The sequence below is a fragment of the Eleutherodactylus coqui genome, chromosome 12 (genome assembly GCF_035609145.1).
Source record: "Eleutherodactylus coqui strain aEleCoq1 chromosome 12, aEleCoq1.hap1, whole genome shotgun sequence".
In the NCBI taxonomy this organism is placed as follows: Eukaryota; Metazoa; Chordata; class Amphibia; order Anura; family Eleutherodactylidae; genus Eleutherodactylus; species Eleutherodactylus coqui.
The window spans coordinates 94,573,575-94,586,223 of NC_089848.1; the positions used below are offsets into that span (position 1 = coordinate 94,573,575).

Sequence of the window (12,649 nt, forward strand, 5' to 3'; positions counted from 1 at the left end):
CAGCAATCAGTGTGACTCTTCTCGGCTAGATGACTCTTCTCTGCTGACTTGCATAGAGTACGGGATAACTCTAAACCTAATCGTGGAGGCATATGGGCTCGTTAGGGAAAGAGAGGGCATTAGAAGGGATCGATTCTTCACCCTCAGCCGGCTAGTAAAGTAAGTTTTATGGGTGAGATGACGCTAATATGATGCCTTTTAGGGTCCTCTTAGAGCGGCCAGAATTTGGCTGCAGGACACACCACAACACGCAGCTAAAGCTACTGCTTCGAACATCGTCACTAAAACCCACATGTCTACATGGAGAGTTTGATGTGAAATTGCCAGCAAAATTAAGCCATTTTTAATTCCGCATCACAATTCGCACAGAGGCGTGCAGATTTTGGTGCAAAATTTTTGACGCGTTGCATTGCGTCTTGTGGCCAAATTCACACGTGAAAGGCCCTTACAGGGTGGCCACTTGATTAACAATACACGGCAATTAAATAAATGATATGCATACGTCACTTACTAATTCATTTCTATTTTATTTCAGAAGCAATGCTCCCCTCCTCACTCAGTCGGCCTCAAGTCTCCTCTAGATGGCGCTCTCATCCATAAAATGGAAGCCTATTGACGGTAATGTGTGACCAACATGTCACCATGCCTCCTCCATTGGTAGACAACACCATGAAAAATGGCACAAAAAGCACCAAAAAACATGAGCAATTCCAATGATGCAACAGCCCTTTTTTTTTATTTCCTTACCATTTGCAGATCTCTGCTTGCTGTCAATAAATGAAAACAATCAGTTTACTCTTATGCCACCTTCACACAGGCGTATTAGTATTTGCTCGTGCCTCAGTGCAGCGTATTTGCGCTTTGCACGAGACGATTTTGCGTGCGTATTGGCATATTTTGCTGTACTTTTTGCGCATGCAGGGCATGCTCATTTGTGCGAGGCAGAAGAACAAACACAGTGTTTGTATTATAGGTATTCACATTTTTTGTATTTATACTAGAGACACAGAAATTCGCCATTTACCTCCAGAGCTGCACTTCTTGCTGCCATACAAGAAATAAGCACCTATGAGACACATCACAACAAATGGACTTAGGCCTCCTTCCCACAGACGGATTTGCGCCGCGTAATTCGCGCCGGAAATCCGCTGCGTTGCCCGCAGCTATTAGGTTCTATTGAACCTAATAGCTCAGGGCTCACGATGCTGAATTCCACCCGTGAAATCTCCCGTCCTCACCCGCGGCACGCTCTATTTGCCACGGGTGTACACGCGGACGGCTTCCATTGCAGTCAATGCAGTCTTCTGCTACAGCGGAAGATAGCGTGAAATCGCGTCTCCGCCTACCGCCCCCGCGTCATGACGCGATGGGCGTGTCATGTGACGTGGCCAGCGTGTCACATGACGCTGCGGCGCGTCACACCGAAGCGTCATGCGGGAGCAAGGACGCTGGATCCGCAGGTAAGTTTGGGGGTCTCTGGGGGGCGCCGTGTGCAGCCGGCCTTACATGAATCGTTTTTATTAACAGGTTTTGTTGTATTTTTTTTCTAACATTTTTTGCATTAAAACAACTTCCTGGCTTCAGGACAAAATTCTATCTTAGGGCCAGAGGCAGATGGGGTATATTATCTGCCGTTGTTGTTCTCTTCCTTCCATTCAATCCACCAGCCCTGTTTTTGACCATTCAAGATGGCCGACGCAAAGAGCAGTACACAGTGTAAGTGTGGTAGTTAGAAAATTGCTGCTGCAGAAGAACAACCGCAGGTAATATACCACTGTGTCCTGGGAGAGAAAGTGGTCCCGAAACTAGAGGGTCACTTTAATAAAAAAAAACAAAAAGTAAGAAAACCCTTTAAGACATTTTTTGGGGATACTCTGGAACATTAGTGTTCTGTAAAAGTAATGTATCCACCTTGATATGTCAACGTTTATAGATTGTGGGGCGCAATGTGGTACAAAGTAATAACATTCATCAGTAGTCCTAACTTTCCTCCCTGTCTCCCACTGACCACTCAGGTTGTCTACATCCCCACTGATATCCAGGGCAGGATACAAGTCACGATACTGCTGGCTCATGTGACTGTCTTCTGCCAGAGCTCCTTTGCAGTGCATTGCCCTGTCTGCTCTCCCGTGGCCTTGCCTTGTCCTGTCTCTTCAACTCTGTTAGCATAGTCTTCTTCTGTCTTATCTAATATTGTGTATCTTGCCTGACCTGGAACAGCAGTCTGCCAAAATCTTGTGCTAGACATTCCAGGGCATCCCCTGCTTCCTGATCCTGTTGGAAGTAAATATATAGATAGAGCTCCAAACAATAGTAGATTAGTGGATTGGAAAAGGACTCACCTGGTGCGGATCGCCCGTCAGGGGACAGGAGCCCACACCGCTGGTCCAAGTCGGCTTTATATGTATTTAATTATCCAAAGCACTGAATCCCTGAAGATGTCTTCAACACCCAGGGAGAGCATCATAGGGGGAATCCCAGGGTATAGGAAACACCTGGGGTGCTGATAAGTACTGAGCCCTACCCAGAAAAAATTGAGCTAGGAAGCTGTAAATGGCAGGGTGTACTTGTCTGTTTGTCTATATTCAATGATGCAAAAATCAACTACCTACGATTTTAACTTATCTTTCTTTTTTTGGTCCAAAGTGAACATGGCAGCATCTCCAAAGACGTTCAGTGTGGAAGAACATAGAACCATAATCAGGTTTCTGTTTCTCCAAGGGAAAGGTGCGAAGCAGATCCATGATGAAATGTCACAAACTTTGGGTGTCAGTGGCACTTCTTATGCAACAGTTAAACGTTGGGTTGCAAATTTTAAAACTGTCCATTTCAATGTTGAAAGTGAGAAACCCAGTGGAAGGCCTCTCTCCGTCTCCTTGCCTGCAAATGTGAAAGCCATTCATGACATGATCATGGAGGACCGCCGAATATCAGCCAAAAGTATTGCTACATATCTGGGGATATCAAGTGAGAGAGTTGGTGCCATTGTTCACAATAACTTGAAAATTAGAAAGTTTACAGCCAAGTGGATCCCGAAACTTTTGACAACCGAACAGAAGAGGAGACGTGTGGAGACATCGATGGCTGTTTATGGAGCATTTTGCAAGAAATAAGATTTCCTGGACAAACTGGTGATGAGACCTGGATCTACTGTTATGATCTAGAGACAAAAGAACAGTCTAATAGAGGCACAGTGGTTCCCCCAGGCCAAAGAAGTTCTGTATGCAAAGGTCAGTGCAGAAGCAAATGGCAACCATTTTTTGGATAAGAGTTCTGCTCGTAGACGACCTCCCAAAGGGTTCAACCATCAATGCAACATATTACTGTTCGTTATTGACAAAGCTGAGGCAAAATATTATGGTAAAACGTCGAGGAAAGCTCTCCAAAGATGTCATCCTGTTGCAGGACAATGAACCGTCACACACTGCAGGTACCAGGATTGCAAAAATACCTCCTTAGGCTTTCAGCTGATGCCCCATCCACCCTATTCACCTGACCTGGCTCTGTCTGACTACCATCTGTACCCCAATCTCAAGAAACACCTAAAGGGATAACGGTTTGGGAGTGTTTTGGAGGCAACTAATGCTGCAAATGACTGGTTTGACCAGAAGTCGGAAGAATTCTATTTGCAGGGATTTAAAAAGCTGCAGGATAGGCGTCACAAGTGCATCGACATCCTGGGGGAATATGTAGAATAGTGTGGAAGTTTCAACTGCCTAGCTCAATTTTTTCTGGGTAAGGCTGACAAGTGGTCATTACGAGTTTGATTATTATTTGGAAGCAAGCACAGGATTTTTCTTCTGCATTCTGTATAAATTTGCCAGAAAAAAAGTGGAGTCTTCCATTAGATTCTAAATGTCTAAAAGCATTTACAAAAACTGCTGCCTTTTTGGAGCAGTTTCCATAAGTACTGAATTTTTTGGGTGTGATTTTACAGAAATGGCAACAGAGAAGCTCCACATTGGCCTTCATAAACGCACCCTTAATCCAGAGGCATTCATCTTGGTTTGTTCTTTGTTTGTGAAGTGTGTTCTATCCAAGGACTCGTCACTACTGATGCCAGTACAGGAGTTTACCAAGGGGTGCCAGGAGGAAACTAAAGACTCAAGTTTACCCATGAGCATCAAGGAAAACAGCAGGACTTCTGTAACAATGTGCTCTGGACAGACAAGGCAAATACAGAGTTACTTGGTAGCAAAGCATGGTGATAGAAATGTCATGGTTCGGAACTCCTTTGCTACATCCGGTCCTGGGTAACTCAACATCATAGAATGCAGAATAAAATGACAATAACCCTAAACATACTAGTAATTCCACCTAAAAATGAAAACAAAAGTTTTGTGACGTGCCGGCGGCAATCGAGAACTGGAGCCGGGGTGGAGTCACGACGCCTGATCGGGCCTTTGGGGCATGGTCGATGTCATTCGTTGCTGGGCACCGATGAGTATCTCTTTGCTGTCACTGCAGGTGTCATCTGTCAGAATTCTTACAGTTCTTTCTGTTACTGCAGAAGGTCCCTTAGGTGTCTTCTGTTGGAAATTCCAAAGTTTTTTATGTTCCTTTCTTCTCTACCCTGCTTCAAAAACTACTGAGGGGAGGAGTTCTCCCTAGCTGGCCAATCAGCCATAACGAAAATTTATTTATCCCAGCCCCGCCCCGAAATTGGCACCGATTATTCTCCTATGCATATCTCTGTCTATCTGGATCCAGTTTTGTCCTTGTTTCAGTCCTGTCTGTTCCCCCTTCATCCGAATGGTTGTCGGATGCCTAAGTCCTGTCCTGTCTGTTTTCCCTCCAGACAAAAGGTTGTTGGTCACCTGAATCTTATCTTGTCTGTTCCCTATGTCCAACAGGTTGTTGGACACCTCAACCATGCCCTACTCCCTCCGTCCAATGGGTTGTCAGATGCTGGAATCATGTCCTGTCTGAGGTATCTGGTGTGGCTGCGGTCTACTACAGTTAAGTATCGGTGGGGATAGTAAACAGAAAAGTTCTTGGCTGTATAAATCAAAGCCCCAATCTAAATGTTGATTGTGGGAGGGATGTGAAATGCGTTGTGAAAGCAGGAAACCATTTAAACATGGCATAGCTGAAAACATTCTCCATCGAGGAGTGGGGGAAAAAAATCTGGATGTTTTTGCCTTTATCTGTTTGAATGAAGATCAAAAACTGATATGTCCACATAAGTTTAGAAACAACAAAATAGTACACATAGGCGTTCTTACTGTTTCGAATGACTGCAGCTGCCCTCCAGAAATAAAAAACAGTCGACCTGGGAGGGAATATTATCAGGTACGATTCACCCATGGGGCACTGGAATTTCATTCTTTCAATATCACAATGTTGGACTCCCGCCATGGTTCCTGTAATGTAAATGCCTTTGATCTGCTGTAAGCCCTTGATCAATATACATATGTGCAGAATTAGTTATGTATGTGTAGATGATATAACCTCTGTATTCAGCGGACGGTCAATTTTATTTTACTCCCACTTTTGTGAGTTATTACTAGATCCATTCCAACAATGGGATTGTTTCCGATTACGCAACTGTAAACCCAAAGTCCTACTAATATTGTCTTACTTCTGTAATGGTGTTGCCAACATTGTAGCATTACTCTGCTTTGAATTTCCTGGAGCCCTGACAGCTATGACGGATCCCAAAAAATCCTGGCAGATAAAATGGACTTATAATGAGATCTGTTACGTAAGGCTTTAGGCTAACAAAAAAAGTCAGAAAATTCAAAGGAGTCAAATGAAAGGTTTTTGTCATAAAATTAAAAATCAATCTTATTAAAGGGATTAAACAGACAAGTGTATATCGCAAAACTCCTGCGCCATTTTTTGTAAAGATTATTGAAAGATATTTTTGTAAACTGAACATATTTGCGCAGGCACCGCTCATTCACATGGGTGGGGGAATCACCCCGTCCTGATTTAAATGACTAAGGCTGCCCATCCACGGCCAGGACGGAATAGCGCTAGTGATATTCTGCTACGGGGGTGGAGGGGGGAGCACTGATAGGCCCACCGCGGATAATCGCGGAAAATCGCAGCATGCCGCGATTTTAAGCCCACGAGCGGAGAATCGCTATGGTTCTCCACTCGTAGATGTCGGGCTGCGCTTTCCATAATTAGCCTATGGAAGGCTTTTCATAGCGTGATCCATGGGTGATTTATCACCAGCAGGTCATCGCCTGTGGATAGGCAGCCTAATTAGCCTAATGGGGTGTCGGTGATTGTGGGTATGTGCAGTGCCCGTGATGACAGCGGACGCGAAAAAAGAAGTGAGAATGAACTCATTGAAATCAATAGGTTCCATTCTCCCCATTTTGCGAATAGGATTTTCTCGGGTACAAAAACAAAACAAGATGTTTTCCCATCTGAATTGCGTAGTATTTCACACATGCCCTTGCTTATTGCGCACTCCCCCCCCCCCATAGACTTCTATGGGGATCTTTAGTGCACAAATGCACCAAAAAAAAATACAGCATGTTCTATTTCTATATGTGTGCAAAATCGGGGAATAAGAATTAACCCATTGAAATCAATGAGCTCTATGATCTGCATATTACGCACGCAAATACACGCGCAAATACGCCCGTGTGAAGGTGCCCTTATACTGCGCTGTGGACTCACCAGCAGCAGTGTTTACACAACACTCCACTAGACTGTGGACTGACCAGCAACCAAATACGACATCAACAGTTTAGTCCTGGAAAATCCCTTTAAATCTACATCATGTGGTAGGACCACATACTTAAAACAAGACGCAAAAAACAAAAAGACACTTGGGCAACTTTGGCCCCTAAATCTAAAAATTTAGGAGCAAAAGGATATTTTATGGTCCCATTTTTAACTACTTTAGTTGCTATCTGGAGCCCGGTCAGGTTTATGCAGCAAATATAGCACTGCAGACTACAATATTCTTCACGCAAAAAACACGGAAGCGCTTGGCGTAAAAAGCGTAATGCAGATGTGAATGGAGCCTAATAGATAATTCAATCATTTACATTATAAATGCATGAAAATAACCGGCAATGAGTGACTTCTGGGTTATGCGATTACCGCGGTCCGATTAGCACTGCTGGATTGTTTATTCTTCAGTAATTCCTTCCCACTGTAAAAAGGTGCTTTTAAATGCCACATTCCAGCACTGGTGCCAATAACTCACTGGAGCATATTTTCCCACAAGAACTGATACGCTGCACAGAACTTGCCCTATTTCAGTCTTCTGGTATTTGCAAGTCTACGTCAAAATGCAGACAGTCAAGAGAGGGTTAAAAGGTGTCTTGCTGTGACTGTATCCCTGTACTCACGGTTACAGAATGTCTGACTGCGTTATATACATACTGTCACGAAGAGCATATGTATCCACCGTGCTACTGACTGATTTGGCTGTTGGCTACTCCTGAGGGCGCACTTAGGGGACCTCTGGTTTTCACCCTTTTTTGAGGGATCTGGCCAATCTGGTCTTAGCTGCAGGGACCGTTACCCCAACAGTAGTCCTGGTGCAGTTAAAGCTGACAATGCAGTCAATATCACAAGCCGAGGTCAGGACAGGCAAAGGGTCAGGGCAGGCGGCAACAGATAAATCATGGTCAAGGTACAAGCTAAGGTCAAGAGAGAAGAAGTTGGGAAACCTGGGTATACATGAACGGGTCAAACCAAGAATCAAAGACGACTGACAGGACTACGTAGAGCCTATTACTCAGTAGATTGGTGTGTTGGATTGGTTGGGGATGGAAAAGCTGGGTATTGACGGCACTAGCACAGGGAAGGATGATGCGGCGCCTGCTGCACAGAAGAAGTGGACTGGCAGGAGGAGGAGGTGAGGGAAGCCAACGGGCCAGAACACTTACCGAGGCAAAAATATGTAATGTCTGAAAAATACTGAACATTTTACTTTATTGGAGCTGACAGGTAAAGAATTGCTTGCCAATGTGTTATATAGAGGGAGTTTTTTTTGTTTTCAGGTCAAAAATCCAGTGCAAATTCATTTAGTACGCAGTCAGGATGCAATTTTCTTACACAGAGCTCTTAAAGGGGTTGTCCCGCGGCAGCAAGTGGGTCTATACACTTCTGTATGGCCATAATAATGCACTTTGTAATGTACATTGTGCATTAATTATGAGCCATACAGAAGTTATAAAAAGTTTTATACTTACCTGCTCCGTTGCTAGCGTCCTCGTTCCCATGGAGCCGACTAATTTTCGCCCTCCGATGGCCAAATTAGCCGCGCTTGCGCAGTCCAGGTCTTCTCCTGTTCTCTATGGGGCTCCGTGTAGCTCCGCCCCGTCACGTGCCGATTCCAGCCAATCAGGAGGCTGGAATCGGCAATGGACCGCACAGAAGAGCTGCGGTCCACGGAGGAAGAGGATCCCGGCGGCCATCTTCACCGGTAAGTATAGAAGTCACCGGAGCGCGGGGATTAAGGTAAGCGCTCCGGTAAGCTTTCTTTAGGTCCCTGCATCGGGGTTGTCTCGCGCCGAACGGGGGGGGGGTTGAAAAAAAAAAAACCCCGTTTCGGCGCGGGACAACCCCTTTAATCCAATGTGTAGCTCTAAAGAGTTAAATGATAAAATCACATGTTCTTGTAGCAAACACTAGAGGGAGCTCACTCCATACAGATTTATTATTGAGTTCAATGGAAGCAACATGTAGTATGCTCCAGAGCTCCTCCTAATGGTGGTGATAGGCAGACAGAATCTTAGCATATGACTCAATGGCTTTGGAGCTCTGCAACAAAAAAAATGGAACTCCAACTGCATTTATATATTACAATTGCAACCAATAAAAAGTCTCATGAAAGGCTGACTGGTATGGAGAGTGCAAAACGAAGGACAACTAATATGCTAATGCGGCTGCTGTGCGCACTCAGACAATTAAATATAATCCCTCTCAATGCGGTTGATGAGCAAGGAAGACTCACTGATGGGCAGGAAGCCACATTAAAGCAATTGTCCATTCTTGTGCACATAAAGCTACATGATTCTATAATTACAGCTTAGGCAATTATGCAATAAATGTTGCATTTCAGTTCCTCATAGATTTCAAAATCACTATTTGCTGTCAGTGAATGGAAACAATGGCGCAATTTGGACCAAATCAAACAACTCTCTCTTCACTTGTCTTATTTCATAAACTGTTAATCAATATGTCCAACAGTACCTTAAACTGTATTCCCATGTCTGACTTTTACGACAGATCCACGGATATACCATATTAGATTGATAGATAATCTGCAGTACTTAGTTCCCTGGTAAGGCTGCATGCAGTGGCCAGGGATGGTCAGGAGTTGCGGAAACGGCAGCACAAGCTACATGCTTCCACAGCTCCCGAGTTATGGAACTAGTGTAACAGGCTGTGCTATGCTCTTTCTGTAACTCCCATTCACTTCTATGGGAGTGATGGAAACTGAGTAGAGCAATGTGCTTGGCTGTGGCAAGGAAATGAGAACAAACCAATTGAAATCAATGGGTTCTATTCTTTGCATATTGCGGAACAACGGAAATTCGCTGTAACATCCCATGCGGTGTTTGCCATATGGAAAGAACTACATCCCTACTGCACCGTGTGAACAGACCCTATGTGATTCAGGTATTGGTGCTGCAGGGAAATCATCTGTGTAGTTCAGATCTTACATGTTTTACATTCTTAAGGCTCAAACCTAACATGAACTGTAAGGCTTGAGATGATTTTCTGTTCGATTCTGGAGGACAGACAGCCTGGTAGTTTCCGACTTAGTAATTCTAGAAATGGCAAGTCCTATTTCTGATAAAGTGTATTACTCGAAATGTACCAGTGACTAAGAGGCAACCGGGAAATATGATACTCTGAACTATAGAAAAAAGTGCAGTAATAGGTCCAGGTTCTGGTTAATACAACGCAAAAACATGCAAGACATAAGGACTACCACCAAAATAAGCTGCGAGTCGCAGATCTGACCTCCAAGATCACCAGCAAATAGCTGATTTGAAAAGGTGAAGCTGCAGTTTTCTCTACAGCGGCCACTATAGGGGAAATGTAGTATCACATGCGGGCATTGCAATGAATTCTATTGGTCTTTCAGAATGAGAGCTGCTCCTCGTGGGCAGTCCATATGCCCTAATAATGCTGCCCAATTGGCCATGACAATCCCCAGATGTATCACAATTATGCATCAGTATTAGAGATGAGCGAGCACGCTCGGATAAAGCAGTTACTTGAGCGAGTATCGCTCTTCTCGAGTAACTGCTTATTGGTCCGAGCAGGCTCGGGGAAGGGGGAGGGAGCAGGGGGAAGAGAGAGAGAGATCTCTCTCATTCTCCCCCTGCTACACCCCGCTCACCCCCGCCGACCCCCGAGCCTGTTCGGACCAGTAAGCAGTTACTTGAGAAGAGCGAAGCTCGCTCATATCATTTACTGTGATCTTGTATATGGCATTCACAAACCGAAGAGGGTAAAGGCCCATTTAGAACCAACGATTATCGCTCACAAGATGTCTTTTGAGCGACTTTTGAGTGATAATCGTTATGTCAGTTAGAGTACAAGATGATCGCTCAAAAGTTGCGCTCTGACCGGAAGATGCAGAAGACAAGCCAGGCCGCTTGTCTTCTGCATCCAGCTGTTCTCTGCTCGGAGCGCCCGACTGTTTTACAGCCGAGCGCTCCGAGTGGGGTGTGGAGAACACAGCTGAACTGCTGTGTTCTTCATACCCAGCCTGTCATCAGGGAGCGGGATACATCTGAAAACAATAGCATCAGCTGTATCCCGCTGTGAATCCCTGATAAGGCTCATCGTTGTCTTTCAGCATGCTGAAAGACAACGATGAGCGACGGCTTAACGAAAACTGCACGATAATCGTTGTGTCTAAATGGGCCTTAAGATATGCAGTAGAGTAGATTTCTCACCTATAAAAGGTGAGGTCTGCTGCGGGTCCGCAGCACAATCCGCACCAATGGTGTGAAATTTGACACGGATTTTTGGTGCGTAATTTCTGCTGGAGAAATTCCACGCCAATTCCACTTCATATAAATGTATCCTCATCCACGTTTCAAGCAGAATATTGTGAATCTTGAGCTGGCAGGAGTGTAGCCAGTGTCCTTTCCATACAATACATACATTAATAGCATATATATAAAACATACCACTGACGTAAGTGCCATCTGAAAGCTGTAGATCCTGGCAAGGCCAAAGTCTGCTAACTTTATCTGTCCATTGCTAGTGACCAGAATGTTCTGAGGTTTGAGGTCTCGATGTACTACTCGGTGTGAATGGAGAAAGTCCAATCCTTGAAGAAGTTGATGCATCATGTCCTAAGTAAACGGAAAAAAAGGAGATGAATAAATCATCGCAATTACTAATCACCAGAAAATGTCAAGTATCTGATACAATGGAAACCTAAGCTTGACCTTGATTCCAGAAGCCGAACCCAGAGGACAACCCTTTAGAGAGTTTATTCTATTAAAAATCTGATTACTACAGCAGACTGAGACAGTGAATGGTGTAACTGAACTACTGACTAACTGCTACTTCCCATACCTGCAGTCAGTTCTTTGTCAATCCAATTTTGACACAAACATTAGTGACAGTCGGGTTGCTAGGGATACACAATGCCTAACAACCATACTGTTCTTCAGTGGGTAATCAGCCTCCGATTACTGAGATGTAAAAGGGTCTTTTGTTCAAAAAAATCTCTGCGGATGCAGAATCCGATATATTAAAACTTTTCAAATATCCTTAGTGCATCGAGTCCTCATCCGTTCCTGCAAAATAATCAATCGTCTATTTTGTTTTTAGGGCCTTCAACAGTTAGCCAGAGAATGGATACTAAGAGCACCACCATCTTTGTACAACCCTGCCTATCTGTGCATTCCATGAACAATCTATTATTTTTTATGGAAACCATTTAATACTTCATTTCTCCTGTGGGGGCACTACAGGGAAACTGAACACTTGCTACCAAATATTTCTGTAGATCACAGTTGATTGGTGCTGGCCTCAGCAGTGGGACTTCATGTGATCAACTTATTTTCAATATTTTCTAGCATAAAGGGATTGCCGGAGCTGTTCAGCTCCCTTCAATGGTTAATTCTTCTGCATCAACACTACAGGAAAAATGAGTGGTGTCCATTGAAATTAATGTTTATCTATGCAATGCACATATATCAGAGCTCCTCCAGATCTACTTGCTCTCTGCATGGGCTAATAAAGGGATTCCAATCAGATGAGTTCTCCTCTATTATCTCTTCTTGATATCTTATTATCTAGAAAGAGAAAGGCTGTTCAAAGCAGACACTCGCTCTGGAATTTATAATTAAATCCTTCCTTTATCAACTCAATTTTATTAGAAGAGTCCTTCAACCCCCCCCCCCCCCCAAAAAAAAAGTTGTAAATATGAGTGTGCCTCTCTGCTGGGACCCCCAGCAATCAGTCAGCTTGCCTTGTAGCAAGTGTTCATTTCCCCTACAGCACCACCACAGGAGACATGAAGCATTGCACAGTGTCCATTGCAGCAATGAACTATCCTGGGCCTCCACAGAGGGGAAACTTCCATTTTAACTAGTTGATGTCCCAAATGAGTGACACCGCTCTATTGACTCACAATCCTGGAATGGGCATCTGAAAATGTTTTTTCTTTCGAAACTAAATTATCTTTTTAAAGAACGGA

The 12,649-nt window shown here is 44.1% G+C and overlaps 1 protein-coding gene across 1 annotated transcript in view; it reads right to left on the bottom strand.

Moving 5' to 3' along the window:
• Positions 1-12,649, bottom strand: part of CDK6 (cyclin dependent kinase 6) — a 138,146-nt gene that overhangs the window by 53,618 nt on the left and 71,879 nt on the right. Inside the window, exon 4 of the mRNA XM_066585728.1 lies at positions 11,127-11,294. Coding sequence (XP_066441825.1) covers positions 11,127-11,294 — 168 coding nt within the window. The remainder of the gene's footprint in view (positions 1-11,126; positions 11,295-12,649) is intronic.